Source organism: Pyxicephalus adspersus, chromosome 2 (genome assembly GCF_032062135.1).
Source record: "Pyxicephalus adspersus chromosome 2, UCB_Pads_2.0, whole genome shotgun sequence".
NCBI classification, from domain to species: Eukaryota; Metazoa; Chordata; class Amphibia; order Anura; family Pyxicephalidae; genus Pyxicephalus; species Pyxicephalus adspersus.
Window position 1 is genome coordinate 113,775,197 of NC_092859.1, and position 27,522 is coordinate 113,802,718.

General features: G+C 38.5%; 1 protein-coding gene across 2 annotated transcripts; it reads right to left on the minus strand.

The window, feature by feature from the left end:
* On the minus strand, positions 1–27,522 carry PRRT4 (proline rich transmembrane protein 4). 2 transcript variants are annotated; one of them, XM_072401926.1, is made up of 3 exons: positions 27,434–27,522; positions 18,404–19,359; positions 1–2,166 (listed from the first exon to the last, which is right to left on the minus strand). In XM_072401926.1, the coding sequence occupies exons 2-3, from the start codon at positions 19,281–19,283 to the stop codon at positions 251–253; spliced, it is 2,796 nt and encodes a 931-aa protein (XP_072258027.1). In that variant the 5' UTR covers positions 19,284–19,359; positions 27,434–27,522; the 3' UTR covers positions 1–250. The 2 variants fall into 2 exon arrangements, with proteins under 2 accessions (XP_072258027.1, XP_072258028.1); XM_072401927.1 differs by having other exon boundaries at positions 27,334–27,441.

Sequence of the window (27,522 nt, forward strand, 5' to 3'; positions counted from 1 at the left end):
TTAAAGGAAAGATGGTAGATTTTAATGATAGAATATATAAAATATGCAGGGTTTACTCTAAATACATTTTTATATTTATTCACTAGCATCAATAATACTCTGTACTTTCAAGAATAGCCACATCTGCCCAATTTATGTGCGTCATATGTGAGAAGTCCACTGTGAGAGTCCCAGCAAAGCACCCATGGGGCACTTTAAAGTCTAGTTGTGTAGCTCTCATCTCTAAAATAATAAACTTTTAAAATTTAATTTACAAATCAATTGTTTCACTGCAAACACTCAGAGCATCTATTGGTCCAAACACTTCTATTAATTCATCTCTCAAAGTACTTCCAGGTTGAGCTGCAGTTTCCAGTGATTCCTTTGATGGGGGAGTCAGTGTATGATATTCTGCTTTGGATTTCCAGCCTGTTTCTTGTTTTCCTTTAGAGCTGCAATTGGAGGTCACAGCAGGTTCTGGACTGGAGCAAAGCACTAAAGATGATCCATCCATCGACATTTTACAGATAGAACTAGCAGTGCTTTGCTCCCCCCTCCATACACCTGGAGAAGATGAAGTCGGAGTGTCTTGCCTGGTAGCAGCAGGAGTGGCTTGAATGATAGGCAGACCTGTCTCTATTTCCACACAGGATGAAGTTCGATAGAGACCTCTGTCAGAGGCCTTCTCTTTAAATACACAGTCTTCCATTTGAGTGGCACTTTTGACAGTGAGAGACAAGCTACTAGACAGTGCAGTACCATGAAAAAGACTTTTGGGTATCAAAGATTCACCGAAGAGTGCTTCATCAATGCTGCGTCGTAGATTTATTGGAGACGGAGGCCGGAAATCAACAGTCGAGTCGCTGTCTACTTGTACACTGATAAATGAAGGGGTTTTGGAACCCTGAAAGCTTAAACCTTGAATCTCGAGGCTTTTGTTGCTGTGGTAAATTAAGCTAAGTTCTTCTCCATTACTTAAGCGTTTCTCCACCAGTGTGTATAATGGAAAGAATTCTGACTCACTCCTAACAATGGTGTCACATATCAGCAATTTTTCATGTTGGGAAGATGCCCATTTGGAGTTTTGTAGCATAGGTGCCTTCATCGTGACATGACCTGGGGAAAGATGGAATAGCTGTGTCCAACAGTTTGTTCTCCCTATCTCATTGGCACAAAAAATCGGGTAGCCACCTATAAGAGCAAGTGGTAGACAGATGCCCACTTCACAGAGGCTTGAACTTAACTGGAATGCCCACCAAGGCCAAGGGCCAAATACAATAGCTCCACCATAGCCCAAGGCATAAAGCATTGCATACAGCTGAAGACCAGCATTCAAAATACCAAAACAGGCAGAAAAAAGAACAATATAAGTGGCTCTGGTCCAGTCTTTCAAATTTGCAAAAGGACATCCACTGGAATACTCAGCAGGAGGTGCAGAACTCTTGAGATCATAGATTTGGGTATTTTGGGTTCTTACAACACAACAGAAAATAAAGAATGATAAGGACAGAAGTACTGTTAAGACTACGTACACTCCTCGAGATACCAAAAGAAGAAATGGGTATTGCTGAAATACATCAACTACTACAACTGCTCCTCCAGCAGTGATAAAGTGCAGAAAAGCTGCCGATGCAAAAATACAGAGCCGTGGAAGGACTGGCGAGGAGTGTTGGAGGCGACATCTTGAACACAGCAACAAGAAGACAATACTGAAACTTGTTGTCATACAGGGAAAAGCCAGGTCATGTAAGAGCAAAGCAGTAAACACTGGAAGACGATCTTGGTGGCCATAAGCATCATAAAAGAGAGCAAATGCACGACTGCTGCCCAAGGATATTAACAATAAGTGTAAGATTGCAAAATAAAAACCACCTGATGGACACCTAAATACAAGACAAAAGATGGAGAGAAGAGCAAGCAGTGCCACTGTCCCATAGAGCCCAACAGACCCATAGACCAAGGCTTCCCAAGCAATGCCCCAGTCACTCACTGATGTATTCCAATCAGCATGCAGGGTGATAAAAATTGGAGGTGAGGAGAGAAGTGTATATCCATGGAGTGTAGGATCTGGCTCATGAGATGTTGGTCTTTGCGTCATACCAAAACCACATTTTTCAGAATCAGAATAACAGTCCCAGGCAGAAGCTTCGGCGGCTAAGGTTGGGCCAAGTGAAATCAAGCTCAAATCTGAAAAAAACAAAAACAAGATGTCAGAAATTAGAGAAGAGATATTTACACATTTCCATTTTCTAACTGAGTGGGTAAGACCCCTTCAGACTTGTGGTTGAAAACTTTACTGTAAGCCCCTCCCAGCCACCCTCTTCACTACTGATGTTTTGTGTCTATGATGGTTACTTGTTTCATGCAGTTAAGTATGGTTGCGGTTTGCTGCGGTCAGTGTTTTCAGGAGGTTGATGGTTTGGAAATTGCTGGCCATTCAAAGCAGCCAAAAGCAACATGCTTTCCATTCAGCAACCACAACCACAATCCACTGCAACCACATGCACAAAATGGTTCCCAACTGCTCCCATTCAACTGAATATGAGCATTTAGGAGCATGGTTGACCCGTCAAATGTAGGCCTGAAATTGCCCTCTGCTAAAACTCAAAGCCTAAAATGGCTAGTTATATGGAATAGTAAGCAACATGACGAGGAAACCTAAAGGTGAGAAATGTAGACTCTTATTGCTGACCTCTTCTGAAAATGTTAGTACACTAGACATTGATTCAAAGGGGCTGATTTATCAAAGTTCTCCAAGACTGGAAAAGATAGACCTGGGTGATCTAGCAAAACTGTAATGGATTTCTTAAAAATCATTTGCTCTTTGTTGGCAAATGTTTTCTATTCTGGACCACATTCATTCCAGGTTTGCTGGATCACCCAGGTTCTGCCATGATAGTCTATCTTTTTTAGTCCTGGAGAGCTTTAACATATCAGACCCTAGGTCTTTGGTATTTCATAATTCATTTACCCAGCATTAATATGCAACATAAGAGCTCAGACTTTTTTAAACTGCTTGTTTCTATCATGTTAGTGACTGGCCAGATAAACAGCATTTTCTGAAGCAATAGCAGCAACCACATTTCTTAAAGTAAAGGTTTGCTTTATCTCGGCAAACATATCAAGTTCTGTAAAGATAAGACTTCTGTTCAGACACCTTAAAACCCAGGATTTGTTCTGTGCTCTGTTAGCTTTAGCTCAAGGTAACATCAATTGTCTTTGAACTGACAGATTTGTTGAATGTGGTGCAGAGAATAAAGCTTTGATGAGATCATCAAAGTCAAAATCAAAACTCAATAAAAAGGCCAAATAAGCTACTTATGTATATTTAGGATGATCACTAAAATGTTTTGTTTTTCTTCCTAAATACAGAATTACTGAAATCTTCATTAGCAATTACTTTCTTTTGCTGCTATGGTTCTCATAAGGTTAAAAGAGTGGGATGCTGGGCTCTTGAGATAAATCCACATGTTTTTTCCTGAGCAAACACTCTGACTAATGAAGACTTAAGGGAAAGCCTCCCGGTTTTCGAGTAGTTTGTACCAAACATTAAAAAAAATCCCAGAGGGTCTTTGCTGACAATCCTCCCCTATTCTGCCACGTTTTATATTAAAACTGCTGTTTATATTCTCGGATACTGCTGAATTGTCTAGACTTCCCACTCGAAAACTCTGCACTTTTATACAAAATGCTCTTACTACCTAGTAATTCCAATTTTAGATGTCAGGCAAAACAAAATGTTCCAATTCCAAACAGACAAAGATCAGCTAAAAAAAACTGACATCTGCAGTTAAAAATGTATCTCACGTTTGTCTCCATCAGTTGTAGAAAAGGTACAAGAACAAAGGCAGCCCAGGTGGTACCAGATGGAGATCTGTCATACCAGCATAAAGAGAAGCTTATTTTATCCACTGACAGATCTCAGCTCCCCCACTTCTTGGACATGGAACACCCTGTACTACTTTTACCTCCAGTAACTCTAACATGTACAATACATTAGCGTAAGATAGGGAAGTACTAATTCAATTCTCTTCTAGTGAGAATAAGAAAATCTTGTTATCAAACAAGGCAATGTCCAATTTCCGTGGTCAGATGAAGACTGTACACTTTATGCATTGTGCCTGGCAGGTTCTAATAACCAGACTGTTTTCCTAGAAGCAAAAAAAAAAAAAAATGAAGCTTTACTATGTTATAGAATACATGTAGAGTTGCTAATTGTATCTAAGCAGTACCCTGAACAATGAAGCTTTTTTTTTCTGGAATCCCTTCTGAATATAGGAGGGTAAGTATATTTGCAGTGTAAGACTAAGGCACTGCTGTCTGCCTGCTAGTTTCATAATATTTGGAGTGAGATTTGGCAATGTCAGTACAGCCCTGCACACTGTGCTTCATGCTGGAGGCTTATTATAACATAAGGAAGCAAGAACCCCACCAAAATGGCAGTCCCCAAAGAAAGTTAGTAATGGGGTAAAACAGGTTGTGACCAGGACCATGTAAGATCATAAGATGCCATAGGAAAGTGGTCCTGCATAAGTAAAAGATCATCTGGTGCATGCTTTGCAGGTCTTTTTTCTAAACCCTACCTCCAAATTTGTGATTTAACCTTACCAACACAAGAAAGTTTCCTTCAGGCTAAGTGTATGGAACCTAATACAGTTGAGATGACTGCTCGACAGAAAAGAGACATCTGATACAAACCATTTATTAGGCATTTAAACTTGCGACTGGTAAAACCATTTAATGACTTGATATCTGATAACCTACATCCCCTGAAGAAGTGTTGTGAAGCACGTTGGGATATTAGGTTTGACTTGAACCTATGAATCAATATAAACTCTTGTGTTGAAAACTTTGTCTCCAATTTTCTTAACATTACAATAATATAGTTATTTATGTTTCACTCAAGTATGTAACTTCTGTATTACTAATCAGAAGATCTAGGTTTAAATGTTATTTTTGTATTGTATAGATATTTTTTAAACATGCACCACAAATAAAAAAAACACCCAATAATTATGTTGTTTGTGATTCTCTGTGGCACAAAGAAATGTAGTTTTTTTAGTGAGAAAAGGCTATCATAAATCACATAATTTCTATTTACATCAGAAGACATGTTAAATCATTTAGGCATTTGGTCTTCCCAAAAAGAATTATTTCAGAATTGGTAGTAGGCGTCAAGGAAAGCCATATAACCTAGGCTCCTGATATAGCCGAGTCTCCTGATCCCAGGCTCAAGGATTAGCCACTTTACCAATTAGGTATATTAAGAATACATCATTAGGTGATATAGTACTGGTATTTATGGTGTAAAGAGTGTTTGAATAATTCTAAACTCAATATGACACTGCATTAGCCAGTGTATATGATTTTGTGTCTGTGAGGTTGTGAAATGATGTATACATGAGTCTAAAGTAGCCTGTAGGCAGTAAGCTGGATGCATGAAGAATAAAACAATCTTGATTTAAGCAGACAGCCTGTTTTATTTCCAGGCCACCCAGACAGCTGACAGCATCGCATAATACATGGCAGTAACAGTTCATCTCATCTCTCACACAGTGCTGTGATCAGCCAGACACAAAAAGTTCACTGAAGAGATAAAACTGCTTTTCCTTCTTCCCATCAAGCTGCTTCACATAAATGATCTGCGTTTTAAGTAACTTGTAAAGCACAAGCCAAACTTACAAGGCAAAAGGCCCTTAGCAAGAATAGATAATAACACAATATATTTATACAGTTCAAATATATAAGTGATGTTAGCATTATATTAAATAATGATTATTATGGTCCTATACTTCTAGGACCAGCTCAGATATAGGGATGCCCTCACATATGTTGTGGGTAGGTTTGCTTCATATCACTGCTGTGTTAGGACTTAGGCTCAGATGGGTTTTGCATTCCCATACAAGGAAGTATTCTCCCCCAAAATGTTTTAAGTTGGGTGGGAAAAAGCTGTAGGCAGGTTCTGGCTTCTGTAATATAACTTCTCATTAGCCACCAAAAACAGCTGGGAAGTCACCAAAAAATGCCAGGTGGTGCATCCTGCTGACAGGGGCTGGGGAGAACACTGCAAGGATATACCTACCTGAAACGGGTTGAATGCAGGCCAGAAAGAGGTCAACTGCATCTATTAGTGAATTCTCAGAATCTTAAATTGACACAGATTTAGGATTTTTTCACACTATATTAGGTTTGGATGCTATGTTTTTTTTTACTGCAATACACATCCACCTACTTGTGCTTCTGTATGTTGCAATGCTGGCCATCACATATGAACACCAGGCACTGATTTTATGCAATGTCTGAAGTTCCTGCATATTAGACTCTATGCTGTGATGAGTGTGACATGGTAGAGCACATTTAAACACATTTTCCATTTTTATTTAGTGCTCAGCAACTCAGCGTTTTGGTCATCATATGAAATAAAGTGGAACTTTATGAGCAGGCATCTTTTTATAAAAGTACACTTACACATGGGGGGGGTCCCTCCCCCATGGAGAATAGTGCAGCACTCAATTAAAAGAATATTAACTCCAGTTCCAGATCTTCCTCTTCTGTGCAGCCACTCACTGTCACTCACCTCTGTTCCACTACTGAGGCATGTCATTTGAGGTCACATGAAATTAGAAAAGCCTTGGGAGCAGAACAGAGGTGAGTGACAGCTGCATATATGAACAAGCCATGATTACTGAGAGTGTCATATACTTTTACTTCACCACTGCCTCCCCTCAAATTTTGCTGCTCCATGATTTGCAGCTATGCACCTGACAGTTTGCTAGAAAGCCATACTAATTTGTTCCTTAAAATACTGTTTCCATCTTTGTTTTTTAATTCTTTTTTGGATCTCAGTGCTACTGATCTCCTCCAGCTTTTTGTCCACATGCATGCTCTCCACATGTCTGCACATTATGCTCGGGACTGGCTCTGGCAACAACAATGGAAGAGCTTGCACAATATTTGTCCTCGCTGCCACCATTTGAGGTCTCTCCAAGAGCACATTGACGGGATGAAGACATAGGCATTCAGTTACTTTATCAGGGTGAACATTTATAATTTTTTAAGAAAAGAACAACTTGAATTTTACTTTCAAAACAACCTTTCCATGGTATAACCTTTCCATTACATAAGAATTTAGCGAATTAGCTAATTATACGCTAAAATTAGGGTAATAATGAGTGCTTTAAATTATTAAAAGTAATTGGCACAGAGAAGCAAAAAGTGACAATGAATGATAGGTGAAAAAAATGAATGCTTTCTGTCTTGCACGTTGTACAGGATCCTTTCCTGTACTGTAATCACTTACTCCAATTAGTGTGCATTAGAAGATGCAGCAAGTCAGAGAGAGCCCACATCATTTAGTGGCTGATAGACATCCAAAATCATCTAGCCCCTTTCTCCCTCGTCTACTCCTTTCATTCCTTGTATTTTTGTTCTTTCAGTACTGATGGCTCAACATTGGATATTATCACAGCTTTCTGTTTTCAGTAAGAAGCACCCTGACAACCCCTCCTTCAGCCATGATCGGTCTACAATGCATAAGGAGACACGCAGACCCAGTGAGGATGATTTAATAAATTCCATTGGCATTTTGATGGGAGGTAAAAGGAAAAACTAGAGAAGGAAAAATGTAGGGTAATAAAGTTCAGCTTTAATATGTAAAACCCCAACCATTGGGGGAAAATATGAATATAATTTCCTATCATACAGAAGCTGCAAGGAGGGAATGCCATGAACCATACAGCCCTTGCTTGTGCACACCAGTGAAAGTTCTCAACACACAGTTGCTACTTGAAAGAATGGAAGAGTCGCCTAATTGAATGTTTTCAAACTCCAGAAAACCACTAAGTGTTCAAAGCATCATATATGCTGCTATTGCTTAACTGTTGGATAATGTACAATTTGTCAATGTGTTCCCTTACTTGGCCCTTGTAGTGGAATCTATTAAATACTTGGCAAAGTCTGAGGGAAGAGTTGTAGAAGGGTGGGAGCAGAAAAGTTAAACAGAAGGAAAGCAGACACAAAAGAAAAGAAGGAGCAGGGACTGATGCACTGCAGAACAGGAAGAGAGAAGATAGTTTTCAGATTTGCTATAGAGAAGGGAAATGAGACACATATCCCTGCTTGATTCACTAGGCTATAGCCTGAGAATAGTAGATTCTAGATGATGGAAGCACATCCTCTACCTTCCAAACCAGATATCTGAATTTCCCCAGGCATAACCCACGTCACCACAGTCACAGCTGTGTGCTCCCGATTTCCATATTGATTTTCCACAAGGAATACCCAGGCCAATCCTGATTAAAGTTGAAGTTTGAATATCAATTCCATTTTTGGAAAAAAAGTATAAGCTAATAAACACACATTATATTTAATAGGTGCTAATATGTTTAACATATTGACTTGTGAGGATTTTACATTTTAGGTTATTAGTTTGCTATAGTCCCTTTACATATCCTCCACTAGAAGCGGTTTATAGCTAAACTGACCACATAACACAATCATGTGATTACTTAAACAAGTAACCCTTTTCTGTAGAGCAAAAAAAAAAATGTTTTAATGTGTCCCCAAGCCTGTAGCATTTATACAACTTTGAATAAATGTAAAAAGTGAGAGTTCTCCCTTCAAATGTGGGGGAAAAGCACTGACACAACACAGCATCCCCACTAGCTTCCACACATTTCATACCCTCATATCTTAGCCCATGCATCACCTAGGGTAATTTTGTGCCTTTGTAGTTTGAAGGTTAAAAATGTACACACAATGTAGCTGTTTCTCACTTGACAGGAAGCAGCAATGAAAGACAGATGTCTATGACAAAACAGCATTTTTGCAACACTTCTTTGTTATGCAATCACTGTTAAATGACAATAGACACCAGGTTGTTGATATCTTTGGATCCTTACGGAGAACACAACAGAATAAGTAGTTAATCAGTGTACATGATTGGTAGTAAACACTATAGGAAACTAACGAAGGAGTCAGCAAACAGATATCATTATTAAGCTGCTGCACCCATTCCTCAGGGTTTGTCTGGGTACTGCTGCAGCTACAGTGGCAATCGCAGGCATGGCTTTGCTGTCTGGCAGGTGTGGTTGTGGCCGCAGGACCAGTCTTACCAGTAAAACAGTTCCATATTTTTAAATTTATACAATTCAACCTGCACTGTATAAAAAATGTACCTGAAGAAAATATCCTTGTCCATAACCTTCTGATGCCAAGCTACGAGCCCAACAATGAAGCTAATTCTCCGGATGTCACTTATCTAAAGTCTTCTACATTGGGAGGGAAAACATGCTACCAATGCCTCAGCATGTGACTGAGCATCTTGGGGATGCAGAAATACACTTTGTTTTCTTAATTGGTTGTTGCAGTAATTACAGTAGATGGCACATTTACCAGATCATCTGACATTCATCACTAAGAGAAGTCAATTCATTATGTTATCAGTAAAAGTCTGCTTCCTATGGATGATCCACTATGATATTCATTTCCTTTTTACTTTCAGATGCATGCAAATTAATACAAACAAAAATTAAAACTTCTAAATACTGGCAATGGCACACGAATCTCAGGAAATAAACCTTGCTGCTAATAAATATGTTCCCAAATATGTTTTAAATGGGTCACTGTTAGATAACCAGATACTCCATGTGAAATTACTAACCAAAACCTCCACACATGGCTAGGTGACAGTAACTTACTTGAAGTGTCAGCTCTACTCTACATGGTAACAATGGGACATAAAGCAATAACTAGGAAGATTTTTTTAATGGGAACCAGTTCTGTTGGGTTCCAAAGCAGAAAGTAGTACAAAGTTTCTTGATGTACCCCTAAGAATTGATTGGAAGCTACTGTAATCACATTTTGTCCCTACCCTACAAGCATCCTTATAGACCATCTCACTGAAGCTGTGTAAAACATGTATCAGTTCTCCTTTGCCTCCTTATATTAGTAATCTCCAAACCAAGCTGATAAAAAAAAAGGAGTAGAGTGGGGAACACTCCTGATGTATATGAGAAACCACTTTCTTTCTTTAGTCCTGCTCAGTTGTGTAAACCTGTAGAAACTGTTTGCTCATTGAAAGCCATTAGACAATTAGGCTCCATTTAAAAGGATGAACATTTCCCATTTTCAACTCTCAAATGGACAACGGAGTGTTTACTCTTTGCTACAGCTACATATTACCAGTCATTCATAAAATACAAGCAGCAGTATGAAGTCTGTGGTTTCCTTTAAAATGTTTTCCATATAATACTGCAGAGAGCAGTCAATGATGCGTGTATGTTGGGGGTCACAAATCTGACGGGTCATTTGTCTGAAAAACAACATACAATTTGATATTATGTGTATTGCTTGGACCAAAATCCTTTTTCTACATTGTAAACATCATAAAACTTTGCAGGAAGAGACAATAGTAATCTAGGAGACATTTTTTACTCAAGCACAGTTTATGATAACCGGACAAGTATCTGATCATTTGTTTAGGAAAGGTAAAAGAAATGTTTATGACCATATTTTTAGGGAAATCACAGGTAACAAGTACATGTCGTTTCCTTTCTATGTAAAAGTGAAACAAGGTGCTAACCAAGCCATTCACCACATGGTACCTAGGGAGCTTGAGGGACAGGCAGACATCAACAGGTTAAAAAACAGGAATTTTCGGTTCTTAGTTTTGAAAAACAAGGACAAATCATAAACGCTTGGGACTTTTATTAAAAAAAGTATGATTATTATAGACCTATGATTACTATAGATAGACCTATTAGGTCTAGGAAATGAGCAGGATGATAAAGAGCTATGAAGTAAGCATTGAGATCATTTTCTAGTTATTGAAAAAAAAATCTAGAGGACACACCAAGGTAAAAAATTGTCTCACAGCTGCATAAAAAAGCTCTTAGGTTTTTAGCACAAATTAAAAAAAAAAGTTTTTAGAGTTGTGGATATGTGGTAAAAGTTGGTGGAGTCCAGGAACACCCACAACTTTACCTGCTTTTAACATCCATGTATAATTAAGCACACACCCTTAATCCCACTTCATTCACAGATCTGCCTCTCTCTCTTTTCCTCCTGTTTATTTATTGTTTCTGGTAGTAAAACCTTCTGTGTTTGTTCAAGTAATTGAGTTTTGTTCAATCAACCCCCCCCCCCCGGAAACCAGACAATTCCTAGCTGGTCCTACAGGGGATAATTTCACCTAAGGCATTGGGAATATCTCTGAGTCCTTAATCTTCACTTTCCACCCCCACCCCCCCCAGAATGCAAACTATTGCAGACCTTTCATCTCTGCTTACATGTACACATCGGCAGACAAGGTTGCCCTTATTACCTAAGCTACGTACACACTTCCAATTATTATCGTTGGTAAACGAACGACGAACGATCCTGCACGATCTGCGAACGATCGTATAGCACCGATCCTGTACATACAGATAACGACACGATCGTTCGTAGATATTGTACACACAATAGATGCGATCGTTTGAACGATACAGGAAGTTACGTGCACCACAGGAACGTTCGTTCATCACGCATGCTCAGACCATGGACGATCAATGAACGATCGTACACACGAACGATGGTCAACGATCGTCGTCCAATCCGGTCGTTCATTTCCAACGACTTTCCTCGTTCGTCTGCGTCGTTGGTTACTTTTTTTACGAACGATTTTTGCCCAATCGATCGTTCGTCGTTTATTTTGAACGATAAAAATTGGAAGTGTGTACACAGCTCTAGGCTAACCTTTTTATTTATTTCAGTAGCAGACGATGAGGTCCCTTGTGCCCTGCCCGTGTCACCCTCATCTGGCAATATAGAGGTCACATTGATGGGTCATAGGTCTTTTTAGTGTGGGTCATGCTGCACTGGCAGTGACAGACCTGTTTCTAAGTCAATGAATCAACGGACTCTGTTAAAGATCTGCGAATATAATTAAAAAATTTGATCTAACCATATAATTTAATTTTAAGTCTACATTAAGATACTATAAATAACTTACATGTTTTAATTCAATCAGCCTTTTTTCAGCAAACAGTACTTAGATGCTGCATTACCTGAGCCCTTTCTATTGCCTCTTTTAGTGATCATGGTCATATAAAGGGGCTTCATTTTAGCTTTATGTTTTCATTGGTAAAATAATTGAAAGATTGGAAGTCCAATGTTGCTATGAGTAATACCTTCTTTTCTAGTCTTCAGAAGTTGGAAATGAAAAAAAGAATAATTTACTTATGTACACAAGAAAAATAATGGGAGATTTGCCCACCATTTCAAGTTTTTTTTCTAAGCCAAGATCATAACCATGTGTGTATCTGACTCTAATTTCTTCAGGTTTAAATGCATAAAACACATGCAATAGGATGCTCTCTGGATATTTACAAACTAGCAGGAAAAAATATCATGTGTGGACAACTTATTAAAGTTTATACTAGTTCAAAGGTTTAAAGTGTTCCAACTGAAAGAAGACTGGTCACTGAAACAAGCTAGAGGGACAAAAAAATTGCATGTACAGGGACTGCAACTCAGAGGGAAAACCATAGGGTAACTGTGGTGCAAACATACAATCTGTTCCTAGATGGCTTCATGAATGAATTGCTTTTCAAGAATGAATAGGGAATTGAACAAGACATTGACATTAGATGAAGCTTGGTCTTCAAGAAACATTTCAATGATCTTATTTCAGCAGTCAAAACTGTCACATTTACATGCGTGCTCCTATTGCTCAAGCATGCGTGTTAATGTATATGGAAGAGCACAGTAGGAAAGCAGCTAGACAATGCCAAATCTGACCTTATTTTTGGGAAATAATACCATATGGATGAATAAATTCAATTCTGTTCAGTTGATATTGTATTATCACAATGAGGAGCAGGAGGTGTCTGTTGCTACCCATAACAGGCTATTATACCTTGATGTTTCTTCTCTACGTAGCACAGACTGAGCTATAAATGAGCTCCTGTTGTAGACTACAAACCATGTGCCTGCAGAATCAGCTCAAAAGAAAAAAAAAAAAATTAAGCATTTTCATTTTAAGCTGGCAATTTGAGCATTACCATATAGCAAGTTTATAAGAAGCAGCCTTACACACCAATGTAAATAAACATATTGGGGTCTAATTATAAAACATGGGCACTGCAAATGCAGAAAAAGACTTTGTTTTAGTAAAGACTTTGACTTCGCAAACAACCACAGCTTTATTCATTGTGCAAAAAAAAAACTTCTAAAGCTAATAGGCAAATGATGGTTAATTTAATAGAATACATGTTCATGCACATTTTTACAAATCACCCTCCTGCACCAATACACAGGAACACATTTTTACATCTCATTCATTATCCATTCTGAAAAAATGATAGGCTGTGACTAGAATGTAAAAATAAATTAGCAGCTGACCAAAGGTATGTTGTCGATTTTTGGGTTAACAATCAGATGTGAGCAGTGTTGATTCCATGCCTTTTCTGTCCGATAAAACCATTGAAAGGGCTGAATATTGTACATATGTATTCGGTGTGTTTTGGGACTTCTGACCAATCAATTACCTATCTGAAAATGGACTGGTTGGCAGATCTACTCCTGTGTACTAGGCCTTAGAGTTCAATAAAGTAGACATTTCAAAGTTAGCTTTACTGACAGGATTGTTTGTTAAAAAGACAATAGGACAATGAAGGGTCCCATATAAACAGTGTTTGGAGACCCACAGAGGCCAAATTCCTGGTGTCAGAGGCCATTAGGTCACAACACAAGTTTACCTGAAGAGTTTAAAAGGATTGTGATGACTTTTTCCTGAATGGTCAACCAATGGTGTACATACTGGAAGACCAAGCACAAATCTGCTTATAAGACTGAAGACCTGTTAAACTAAAAGAACTAATAAGTTTGAATTCAGCAATAAGACCAATGGCCCCAATGCAGGTCAGATCTATCAGGACAATGTGAGTATTTCATAAAGCAAAGTTTATTTATATGTGCCGACGAACCATTTATCATTTACACACATTTGCTGCAGGGATTTAATGATATATTTAAAAAAAATGGTAAACTGCACAATACAGAATCCAAAGCCTAGAACATGCTTTTAATTAGGTCACCTAACACCTTTAGTAATCATTTCGAGTGACAGATTTGGAGGCTGCCCTGTGCAGATCAGCTTGCTCTGTTCTATGGAGAGGGAAGGGTGACCACGGGTCCTTGCTGCAAGCATATCATTTGAATTACCAATGGTGGCGGCCTTTAGAAATCTACTAGCATTGGTAGACACCTGTACTATCACTAAATTATTCTTCTGAAACAATCACAGCTGACTATTTCAGGTGAAGGAAATCAAGTTTGTGTACCTTGCCCAAAAGCTTGGTGCCAAGTATCGGTCCTATTGGGGCAGAAAATGCTGACCATAAGCAGATTTACAACATCATACAACAAGTGGTCTGGAAACAATTCAATCCAAGACACGACTGCTTGCAGTCAAATAGAGGGGCTATCGGTTTTTGTCACACCTCCCCAGAATACACATGGAAATGGAAATTCTTAGGCAGATAAGGACTAACAAATGGCATTCATGTTTAAAGAAGAACTAGTCTAAATGTGTTTAGTGAGACAAAAAAAGACTTGTATATTGACACAACATACTTCTAATAGTTCATAATTCTGATGTAGAGCAGTTGTTTAATATTATCTAAATTGGAAACCAGTCAGCACTGTCGAATTATTGATCAATATTAAAAGGACAAAAAGGCAACTATGGTCACATGATGCCTATATCTACAGCGATGATTGTTCAACAGTTTCCATTTAATCCCACATGAGCCAGAAATACACAATGGAATTTGAAGATCCAGCTCTGTCACACATTTGTAAGGTCAGAAACATAAGCTGGCTGTTACCAGGTACAGGGGGATTTACACTTGAATGTGTGAATATCTGCATGTTTATGATTCATGACAACTGTTACAAATGACTTCAACACCCAAGGGCATAGAAGTGAAAATAAATTATGAATGTTTCCTTGTCAAAGAAAGCTAGGACTAGAGTGGGAAATGTATAACATATCCATGGTTCTCAATTTTGAGAAAATTTAGAATGGGAATCATTGAGAATTCTGAACTTTTTTCTGATTGATAAAAATCTGTTCTCTTACCAGGCCTTTGCAAGGGTTTATGTAGCAGTCAGAAAAAGAAATGTAGCTGTTTTTTGTTAAAAGGAGAACAATTCTGTCTTCAGCTGGTGCAGAAGAAATACTCTTCTTGGGGTCTTTGGGGACAGAGATGTAGAAAGGTGTCTGTAGCAAGACGAAAATTGTGAACAAAGAAAAGCTGTTTTGGGCAAAATTACCAAGTATAAAGGACATTATTGTTTTGTCTCCAGACCCTCAAATATTGATCTCTATGGAATGGGCTAGCCTTCACTATTTGTGCATGGATCCAATACTACCTCAAGAAAATCTTATTTCCACTAGAGCTGAATTGAAAGAGAATTCTTCTATCCTAAACCAGTTTTGTATCCAGTTTGTAAAGACAATGTCTTCTTGTGTTCTACAGCTACCTTTCTTTATGCTTTAATGTGTATTATTGTGTGAAAGTATAAATTCAGAATTTTACAAACCGATCCTAATCTATAAGTCCCCCCTTCAAATCTACTTTCCACAGGTATAAACAGAAGGATGCAATGTTAAATTAATCACAAAATCACATCTGCATTGAGGAAGCTCCTCCTCTGACTAGTTAATTTTTTTTATTACCATTTTTGTCAATTAACAATTTTGAGATCTGATTTATAAATAAAAAAAGCACTGTTAGCATTAAACAGATTTTAATCAGCCAATTTTTTTAATGCACCAAATCTATCTGTATATGCAACTCCACAAACAAATGTGGGGTTCTGTTGTAAAGTATGGGGTTAAATAAAGGATCACTGTGACGGATTTGCTCGCTCGGTATCTCATTAATTTATTAGCATCTTGCATGTGCCAGTTGATGATCGGATACTATTATGTGGCCCTGTATCAAATAGACCACATATTTTTCCCAGCAAGTATGTTAGAATATCTTTCTTATGCTCAGCAAAAAACCAAACCATCAAACCTCTAATGATAAACTGCTGCATTCCATCTGACTACATTGAGTTTATTAATCTTGCATTAAAGATATATTCTCCATAAATATAAAGGTAAACTGATGATCTCTGTGATTCAGATAAACAAGTGTCTGCAAAATTCTGTTATGCAACATAAGCACAAAGGATTCTGGGAAATATGTCACACTACCTGAGCAGAATACCAATAAGTGAATAAAGCTATTGCACGGTAATGTTGTTTAACCACCACACAGTAAAGGTAAAGACGAGCTTTCCTAACATTAGAAGATCATTTAAAATTCCAAGGGTAGTACATTTTGAGAGCTATGACAGCATGCATTGTATTTTATATATTTGCAGTGTATGGACAAAATGAAAAATTTGAGTTACATTTCTCAGAGGTCATGCAAGGTTGACCCAAACTGCAAAAAACCCAAAGCTTTTTTTAAAAAAATAAATCTGGAAGTGTGGTTTAATTAGCTATAGAATGAACAATTATACTGCACATGGTGGAAAGGCAGAAGTTGAATCCATTTGGTATCTACAAATATTTTCATTCTTAGTTTTAAAAAAGGCAGAAGCCTTTTCCACATTTATCAGTCTAGACACAAACTATGCAAGGGTGAAGGGCCAGCATCCCCCACTACCAGAGTCTTTGTATACACCTGCAGAGGTTGTGTTTATATAAAGTACAGATTTTGTAGCAGCATAAACCTCCCCCACTCATACATTGCAATGCTGAACCTCCCCCACTGAAACCCAGGAGCATTACCACCTCCATTCACACACTGTGCACAAAACCATCTGTGTGTAAAGCAAGCAGGTTGTGTAAATACAGGAGGGATTTCATAGTAGGCATGTTGCCCAGGGGGACACTAGAGTTATTAGTCAACTAGTCACCATCTGACGTGGCCAAAAAAAGTGTTTATTTTTGATCCTTTGCTGAACAGTTTATGTCATGTAACACTCTTGTAAAATGGATTACAAATCAAATTGTCGGCTATGCTGCCAAATCTGAACAGCAAGCTAGTGACACATTTTTTAAACACTATAGTAAAAATCTTTACCACTCTATCCACCCAAAACAAAAAGAGAACATTAAGTACTTACCACTGACTGCCGAAACTGATGGTCCAAAAACCCACAGAACCTGTCACATGACCACATACTGCCACACTGGTCACTGATGTTCCCATACAGTAGACATCATAACATCGGACAGAGAAGCTGGCCAATTCTCCTCAATATAGATCATATGACCAAAGACTTGGCATTTGGTCATGAGACTTCTTGCCATGGGTTTCAGAAAAAGCATTCTTTACACTAGACTGATTTTGTACTTTCCGCTACCTTTTTATGGTACGTAGTGTAGTGGAAGGGTGCCCATAGATCTACTTTAGGATCACCAAATTCTTTCTTCAATTACATTTTAAAGTATTTTCTCACCAAAGCAGACTGTACCCCATACTATGGCAATATAGAGAAGTCATCTGTAGAAGTGCCGAAATAGGGATGTGAAAAGTGTGCCACTGCACAAGGGCTCCAGACCCTCCTCAGCCAACAGGGGCCCCCCAAGAGGGCCCCAAGTCAGTTTGGCAAGGGGGGAGGGCAAGTAATTTTTGCACAGGAGTCCACTGTTGGCTAATATTATTATTACTACACAGTATTTATATAGCACCAACAAATTACGCAGCTCTTTACAAAGTCCATAGTCATATCACTAACTGTCCCTCAAAGAGGCTCACAATCTAATGAAGGTCCGCCACTCAATTTCTACTTTATTTATCTGCTTTGTAAATAGATGGTCCGGTTTAGTTTGGTTGGAACAAAATTCACCTTACCAGGGTCATTGATTATCCTTACATATTACAAAGAATTCTGATGGAACTGAACGTTGGTGCAGAGTTTTTGGGGGTAGCAACAAAGATGTGCTACCTGTTTATTATCTATTTGAACAATGACATATTACTCAGCTGTAGTGATGATGCATGTAAAGATACCAAAGCTGGTAACTGGTACTCCTACCGGAGCTAATAAATCAGCATGAAACCCCAAGGTAATATAAATAGCCGATATTTGTTATGTGTAGTTTACCTATGAATGTGAGTTAGAATCAGGCCTATAGAGGAAACGGAGATACCGGTAATCATCAGGGATTTACCACAGTTTTGTTACAACACCATTACATATAGGTACATTGGGTTGCACAGAAAAGTTATAAGTTTTGAAGTAAGTGTATTTATTACTACAGGCATACTAGAGCAAACAGAGATTCAGGTTTAGCGTATTTAAAGTGGTCTACTTTTCTGTACCACTAATCCCCCCGTCTTTCCTACTCCTGTACATATGTTCACAGTTCTCTTACCTGTGATGTTTTCAACTATTGCTGAACTGAATATTTCTTCATCTGTCTCTTTTTTGTGATGTATTGTTGAATCTTCGGGGATTTTCTCAGTAAACATCTCAGAGTTAACAAGTGGAGCACCTTCAGTGGCTAGAAATTCATCTCTGGTATCCATTGTTTGTGTCATATAAGATTGTGTTTCTGTGGTCTTCTCCTCTGCATGTGTCTGTATATAATTGTCAGCTTTTTCTGATATGTCCCAGATATATGGCTGTAAGGGGACATCAGATACGACATCTGGATAAGAGGGACTGCTAAAAGAAATTGTAGAAAGGACATCCAATTCTTTTAACAAATAGTTGGAACTTTCATCCACGCTTGATCCTGGCTCATAAACAGGATCAAAAGGAAAAACAGAATCTGTAGAAAAGGCTGATGTAGATGACTCAGGTGCCCAATGGGATGTTGAAAATTCAGGGCCTATGACAAGTGACACAGTTGGAGGTTCTTCAATAGCTACCTCTGTCTGATGCTCATCTGTTAAGTTATAAGTAGGAGTGATTGACTGAACAGTTTCATTTTCTATCCAAGTCTTGTTATCTAAAGAAATATCAGTCTGTAGAATCTCTGATCCTAAAATTGACTTCTCATGGTTTAGATCAGATGATATGTTCTTTGCTGCTTGGCTTTGATAAGAAACTTCTACCTCATTATCCGGAAGCCATGCTGGTGTCGGAGTGGAAATGTCCTCTGGCAAATGACCGATTGATGAGACAGGATGTGATAGAAAAAACTCTTCATCTAACCATGGGGGGATTTCAGTCGGTGTTGCCTCCTGGAGGCTCAAGTGTAAACATGCCAAGAAGATGATATTTATCGACGTCCAATACTTTAAACCCATGATGTGCTTTGTTTTAACAATCTCTACCAGACAAATGGCGTGTCACCGAGCACTCATTCTTCTCTGCCAGCAAAAACTGTAAGACACAATAATAAAACAATATGATACCACTTTCCATTTCTTAAACATAGTGATACGTACATATTCTGCTCATTCAACAGTTTCAGACACACCAATTCTTTCCTTAATGTGGCCAAACTGACCTAAAATCACGTATTCACTTATATAATAAATCACTTGTGAAAAGAATTGGGTCTCTGGAGAGAGACTGGACCACTAATGAGTTATCAGCTGAATCGTTCATATTTGCCAGCAGTTTCCGTAAATATTATTAAATAAAATTTTTGCTTTAAAAGATCATAAAACATATAACCTCATGGAGTTTCTGCCTACTTGTACTTGCAAAGAATAAGAAACAGGTTATTAAGAGATTTCTAACAAGATAAGACATGGATGTAAAAAATAAAACTGTAAATGTTGCTTGGACAAGCAAATGAGGCAAATTTCATATGCAAGCTGTTACTCACAGACACTGGGTCATTAAAGCTTTCCAAGACTTTAAGATAATAAGAATATATAATAGATTATCATGTGAGAACCTAAGTGAACAAGAAAAAATTAAATGCATCTGGTCCAGGATTGTAAAAAATTGTCAACTAAATAAACAATTTTTAAGAAATCCACTTCAGGTTTGTTGGATCACCCAGGTTCTCCCATGATAGTCTATCTTCTCCAGTTGTGGAGAGCTTTAAATAAATCTCCTAATTTTTAGCTAATCAATATCAGTCTCTACATCTGTGAGAACCAACACATTATCAACATGTTGCTTCATGGAACCATGCCCAAATCCTACTGCAGCAACAATGCAAACACTTGCACAATGTGTTTCCCAACTGCTCCTATGGAGTTGAATGGGAGCGGTGGAGTGTGGTTAAACATGCGGTACAATGCTGCAGTTTCCGTAAATTTGAAAGCAGCCTAAAGGTCCTGCTATCCAATATCTACATTAGCTTTCGTGTCAAATATTTGACATATGCAAGTCTGACATTTGCAGGCAGAGGAAAATATAAGCTTCATGCATCCTTATCATAGCACGTACCTAAAAAACACATATATCCCTAAAATACTTAGCTGGTCAAGAAGTTCCAGCTGCATTGGCCCCTCTTACATCTGGACTTTTTACTAGACCCTGGAAAGGCAAATTACCAACAGTAATGCTGAACAGATATTTCACTGCCCCAGTGCTAATCGTAAGTTGCAGAATAAAAGTTGTCTAGAAGGTTCTTCTGACAGGTTAATGTTATGAAGCAAAAAACATATGTTTAATAAAACAAACATCAAGGCGAGTTTACACATCACATTCACCTCATCCCCTTCCATTTTTTGCCATTTAGTTACACTGTAAAGAAGACATTAGCTTTAAAATGTAACCAAAATACTGTTACAATGTTTTTCATATAATACATAGAACATACAAATGGATTTGTCACAACATTGGATATGAACCCAGAACGGCTGTCCTTATCTAACTTTGCATAGTTGTATTATTGCACCAGTGGGCTGCAGGTGCTATCAGTGGAGACCCTGGGGGATCAGAATTCCAATGTTATCGCACATAAGAGTCTGTGACCAGGTCACTGGATTTCTGCTAGGCTGCATGTGTGAGCAAAATGTGGATTTGTTCTACTACACATATATCTACTGACATTTTTATTTCTGATGCTTGTTATTAAGTACGTATTTTACACATACATCTTTCATTTTATAAGTATTTTCTTATAAACAATGTGAAAGACAACATTTATGAGCATTTTGCAGCAATAAATTGTGTTCTTTTGATGTGCAGAACCTGTTATATTCTACCTAATGCTATAATTGATAGTTTTGTTTTTAAGTAAGCTCATTCACTTTGTGAGCGTGCTTTGCCAATCCTTTTCCTTTAAACATACAATAATGAACGATTATTGTATTCCTATTCTCTAATCATTGAAAATGCAGGTTACACAAAGCAATGTAGACATACATCAATCATTGTCAGTAATCACTGGCAGAGTATAAAGATGAAGAAGTAATACACGTCTGGACTTCTCCAATCTAATCTTTTTGTTGTATTATGTTTGATTCTCAGCTTCTTTTGTTGTGCTTACATATACACATCTTTTTAATGGATGTGGAATTGTGATTGTGTTTGAAAAATGTACAAAAGCTTAAAGTCCTGTTATCAATGTCATTGTATTATCATAGGGTATCTCTTCACTAAAAATCACCAGGCTCCATGACACCAATCCTTAAAATCCCAACACTCACCTTCCTACATCATTACCCCATACATTACCTCCAACATTACCCCCCTTGTTTGCATACTTACATCTCCTGTACAAGGATGCTCTGTACCAAAGGCCAACGTTTCCTGAACCATATACCAAAACTGAAGTTGCCTGAGCAGCAGGAATCTACAGCTTCATCCCTATGCTGTGCCGCAAGTCATTTCCCAGCGAATCTGACCTGCCCCTCAGCATAATCCTTATGATTTTTTCCTTGCTTAGGATAAATGTGAACCATCTGAAGACAATAATAATGATCTCAGCAGAACAATCATGGGTATGTGCATCAAGACAATTGCGTAGAAGATTGGAAATCATAAATAAAAAACAAGCACATTTGTTATGTACATGACATATGCTGCGCGGTGGGAGAAAGCATGCCTCATGTATGGTGTCATGCTGCCTACCTGCTACATGCAAAGTAACACAAAACAAATTGCTGTGTGGGCTGTATTTCTCGATCCGTGTTATGATTCATTCTCATTTCAATTCATTTTATGAAAAGCACAAGGACAAAAAAAAATCTAAAAGGTGGAAGGGGTGGAAGGTTCTATTACAACAGCATTTATAATTGTTTGAACATGTAGAAAGCCAGAACTTTCTTCCTAAACAGCCATCAGCATACCCGCTGTGCCCAGTTCTTATATTGATCATGGGGTTGGTTCACATCTATAAGCTTGCAGCAATGTGGGTTAATGGAATTGGGTTTTTTTTTGAATGGGCTTTCACAAACACGTACATGCACTATTGAGAATTTTTAACTAGCGTTGGTGGGTGTTTTTAACACCGATCAATAGAAGTTTTATGTGTGTTTGTAGGAAAGGCTCTTACAGGTAGTCTCTCACACAAGAAACAAACCTCAGTGCAGAGCAAAAAAAAAAAAAAAAAAATGAAAAAATAAAAGAAATGGAACACTTTTTACTTTCCAAGAGCCTATTACTCGTTTAAGGTACACAAGGCTCCGAAGCTAGATTCAGGCTATTGTATGGCCTTAATGCTTGCAAATTATTTACATAAAATTGAGCACACACACACACAAAAAAAAATAATGAATTTTTTGTAACCTAAGTGCACCACCAGGGAAGGTTGGGCAATTGCCCAGAGCCACATTTGACAGAATGCCAGTGAGTGCAAAAATATGGAATTCTGTACATTTAGGGCCCCATTTTAGGTTAAAAAGTCCCTGCGCACTACAATATGAGATAGACAGTTATTACAGTGCAACGTTAACCCAGCCTAACCTCAGCATCTAAAAGTTATGTCTCTGAAGGTTGTCATTTACCCAGGTCATTGTATATCTAGTAATTAATTCAACTCATGCTCATCTTTGTAATGCTTGGAAATCTGTGAAATGTCTTCACCATTACAAAAACAAGCCAAGTTTATTGTGAATAAATACTACTAGACATCTAAAAGATACAACATGTCCATCAAGACAATTGATAAATCACTGTTAACATGTATTGGTGTTAACACAGGGATGTTTCCTCTGCTTCAAATATTAGTCTAACTAGGGGGTATGGCTTTATACCATGGCCATAAGGATGCAGGGTTACTAAAGCTCCAGTTTTAATAAATCTGATTTTTCTGAAAGTCTGAGTCTGTATTGGGAAAACAGCAATGATTTGACACATTATTGTAACAGAGTTATTCCAAAACATACCACAAAGGAGATCAGAATCTTTGAGGCCTTAGTAGAAAGTAAAATTAGTATAGAGCTTGCACTTTGGGTGTATAAGAATTCAGGTGAAGTGAATCAGTGTTCACTGGCTATGGACAAAGGTTAAGGCAACTTACACACATCAGATGATTCTTGTCTGATAATCGCCTTAGGGCTGATATCGGACGGGAATCTGGCATGTGTACAGCACTTGTCGTTCATGGATCTGTCCTGCTCTTCCCCTCCCCTCTCCATCAAGCAGAACAGCGCTGTATGTACAGTGCTCGTTCATGCATCGTTCAGTCTCTTGTCATTGGAAAGCATCATGAAAGATCCTTTCCAATGACAGTTATTGAATGTGTGTACCCAGCCTAAGGAATGTGAGTGCAAGGTGTTCCAGCTTTCTCCATCTGAGCACAGCACCCTGTACTCTTAGTGTATTACTATAGCAAGCAGCACTGATTTTCTTTTTTATACATTGGAGCCACTTTCTGAACCATTCAATACCCCTCATTCCTGCTAGTAGGGGGATCCAAAAATCACATGACCTGCCAGAACACATCTAAAAATGAAAAGTAGAAAAAAAGAAGCATAAAATGCTGTCAGCAGAGGTCGTCTGGGTGAAGGGGGATGCTGCATGGAGCGTTGGGAGCTGCAATTAAAACACACAGAGCTTCTCCTTTACATAAGAGGGTGATTGAGGTTTTGGAGACCTTTTTGTGCTCATGGCTGAAGCATGGGTTCACTACTTTTTGCCAGAAGTAATGAGAAGTCAAAGCTGTGGAAAAATGTATCTAAAGATGAAACTTTCTTTATAGCTGGGATAAAAGTAATAAAACACTGGTGGAAAATGTGTGCTGACTCCAAAGTGGACTATATATTATATAACCGGCTTCCTCACAAAAACCTTTCCTTCTTAACCTGTGCAATCCCAAACATGCCTGATATATTTTTTTAATAGATGAGGTTTTATGTAATAAATGCATAGATTTTATTATATCTCTATACAATTATAAAAAAGTTAAAAATCCTCATGACTACACATAGGTGAGCGATTTTCCCATTCAGATCAAAGCGTATCATTTAGTTTAGAATAGCCTTTTTCCCTCTGAATCTGTCCTCATATAGAGTTAGCGTTAAAACAGGTCTGTGAGAATGGGAATCCTTTTCACATCATTGTCTGCAGCCGAAGAGTCTTAATGTCACTGTGCTTGCATGTTTGGCCCTAAAGCAATAGATGTCCATGTCATCCATAAGCTCAGGGAAAGAAAGATCATTTTTCTGATTTTATTGGGAGCCACAACACTCTATTGTGATTGGGTGCATTGGCATTTATTCATGGCACTTCACAGTAAAACACTACACCTATGTTGTATATCTATTTTTAGTCTATTCCTGTGTGTTGGAGCCCCTTACTTTTTTCTATAGGGGCTAGATCCAGTAAGGGGCAAGCTGCTTCAGCCCCCCCCCCCCCCCCATCTACCATCATGCACCTCTACAGAAACAGATCTTTTAATGGAATGGTCAAGCTGTTCTCAGCCAGATCCCTCAAGAAATTGCCAGGGTTTCCTTAACTAAATGACCTCCAATTTGATATTGTATGCATAGTTCCAGGGCCAATGCCATTTGATAGGGCCAGCTGCAAGACTCTAATGATGTTTTAAGTTGTCCATAAAGGTGGTATTCTAGCTACTAATTGTCAGAGGGGCATTCTTTCTGCTGGCCACCAATTTAAGAAACTTTTACCCCCCAATGACCCCAATATAAATTGGTTTTAGGGTTCAAGGGGGGGGGGGGTTAAGAAAAGCCTTTACTGGCCGCTTTAATGAGCCAGATTTGGATCACCACTGGGGTGACCTATTGCTACCAAGGAAGGCAAGGCAGAGCTACATAAAAAGCTCAGACCTGCTCCAAAAAATATAATCAGCAAAGTTCCAGGCACTGTATATATATGGGAGATTATGTCACTCTGATTTTTCATGTCATTGTGGTTACACTGTTACAAAGAACACATCATAAAAGTGCACTGTAGCAGGATCACCAGCCCAGAAGATCACAGCCAGCAGTAATAAACCTTACCAGACCAATGTGCTGCTGACGTTTCCCTGCTGAAAACTGCAATTGCAAGTGGACTAATTAAAATGTTATTAAAACGCTGACACAGTGCACAAGGGCATTTGTAAAACCTGGCAGCAAAATATACAAAATATTAAAACAAGGTAAATGAATTGGTAGTAAGGTCACCACTGCTTTCTGGGGAAAAAATGACTTTATGATTGCTTTCTTATTAATATAATTGGCAACATGCTAGGTGGCAATTCTAATTGGGAGAGCACATTCACACTTATCTTTGCCAGATACGTTTTCCATTTTAATCAATGAAAAAGCTTGCCAACATACATCAACACACATTATAATAAGCATTGATACGCAGTTAAAACACATCAACAGTGGTTTTAATGCATTTCCAATAGAAATATATTTAATCTGGCAGAATTGGACAAGTGTATATCGGTCCTGGTCTCACATTCACATTCTAAACTCATTGAACTGCCTCTTTCTCTACCCCTGCTTCTTCCTTGATCCCTAGGTACATGGAAGAGAGGGCTGATAGTGCCAAGTCAAGTGTTTGGGTGAATGACTTCTTGAGGAGGAGATGGGATGACACATTGGGCACTGGGTACACCATTCTATGAACTGTTAGTATTCGATCAAGATAATGGAGAAATTAGGCATTGATATTCATCACTTGTTCCAACATCTACAGCAATAAGCTGCAAATTGTTATTAACATCATCATATTGTGGACCATTCTTGAGCGCATTTTAAGTGCAGTTTATAACAAACAGTGCACCACTTTCCTTTTCATTAAGCACCGTCACCATGACAGGACCACTCTAAGACTATATCATACATTGCCATTCATAAGGATGATCGACTGTGAAATAATATTACATTTTCCTCCATGTTACAATCAGCACCTCTGTTTTCTATTCCTCAGACGCATGCTTTGCTAGTTATATAAGTCAATTTTACCAAAAGTCACCTTTATGACATAAGAAAAGAAAACAGCCGATCTCTGAGCAGCAGAACCCAGATAAGCTGTACTGCCAGCATCAGGTCCATTACCCTGTGTGTGATTCCCCCCTGGGTGACCTGAGAGGGTAAATAGCAGTATTTCTATATACATTCAGAATACTGACAATACAGAGCATTTCACAGCAGCCATTTCCATGATTATCATACAATCATGTGAATGTGTAATAATGTTCCAAGGACTCTGCGTGTGAGAGCGCTTCTGCTATGCAGATCTGTGCACCCATCCAACACTCAGAGTCAAGCACCAAGTCATCCCATAGACCAAGATAAATGTGCATATGAAGGGTTAATTAGTAGCAGCCACCATTCATCAATGGCATGGGGTAAAAGCTGTGTGTACATGGAACTGGTCACCACATATATAAATACACACCTATATTTACTAACACACATATAAATACATACCTATATACTTCTATACACATATCTATGTTTACTAACACACATATAATAATATATACATATCGATATTCACACACATACTGGGGACATATTGCAGCATATCCTAGCAATGCATACTGGCATGATGTTCATATCTAATGGGGACAAGTGTAAAGCAGCAACATTCAGTCAAATATATAGATGAGCATAGGAGATTGTAGTGCATCAATATCTTGTATTACCCCATGCAACCCTACAGTAACCTATAATACCCCATGCACCCCTGCACAAACCTATATTAGCCTATTCAACCCTACATTACCCAACACTTTCCTAAACCACCCCATACTATTCTACATTATCACATACCACAGTATATTACCCCACACCACCCTACACTATCCTTATTACCCCCATACCACCCGACACTATACTTATTACCCCATACCATCCAATATAACCCTGCACTATAACCCTGCACTATCCTTATTACCCCATACCACCCTGTATCACCCTGCACTATCCTTATTACCCCATACCACCCTGTATCACCCTGCACTATCCTTATTACCCCATCCTTTAGTACCTCATATTCAGCAAAAGACAAGGTAGGTGGCCCCTGGTTCACCACAATGCAGCAACACCCCAAGGTGTTAGCCCCAAGCCATGCTGGCACCCTGATTTACCCGTGCACGTCCATGGTGTTGGAGGTGGCTGTGCCCGCTCTCTGCTCTGCATCCAGCAATGATTTCTATGAGCAGCCCCATGTCCTCCC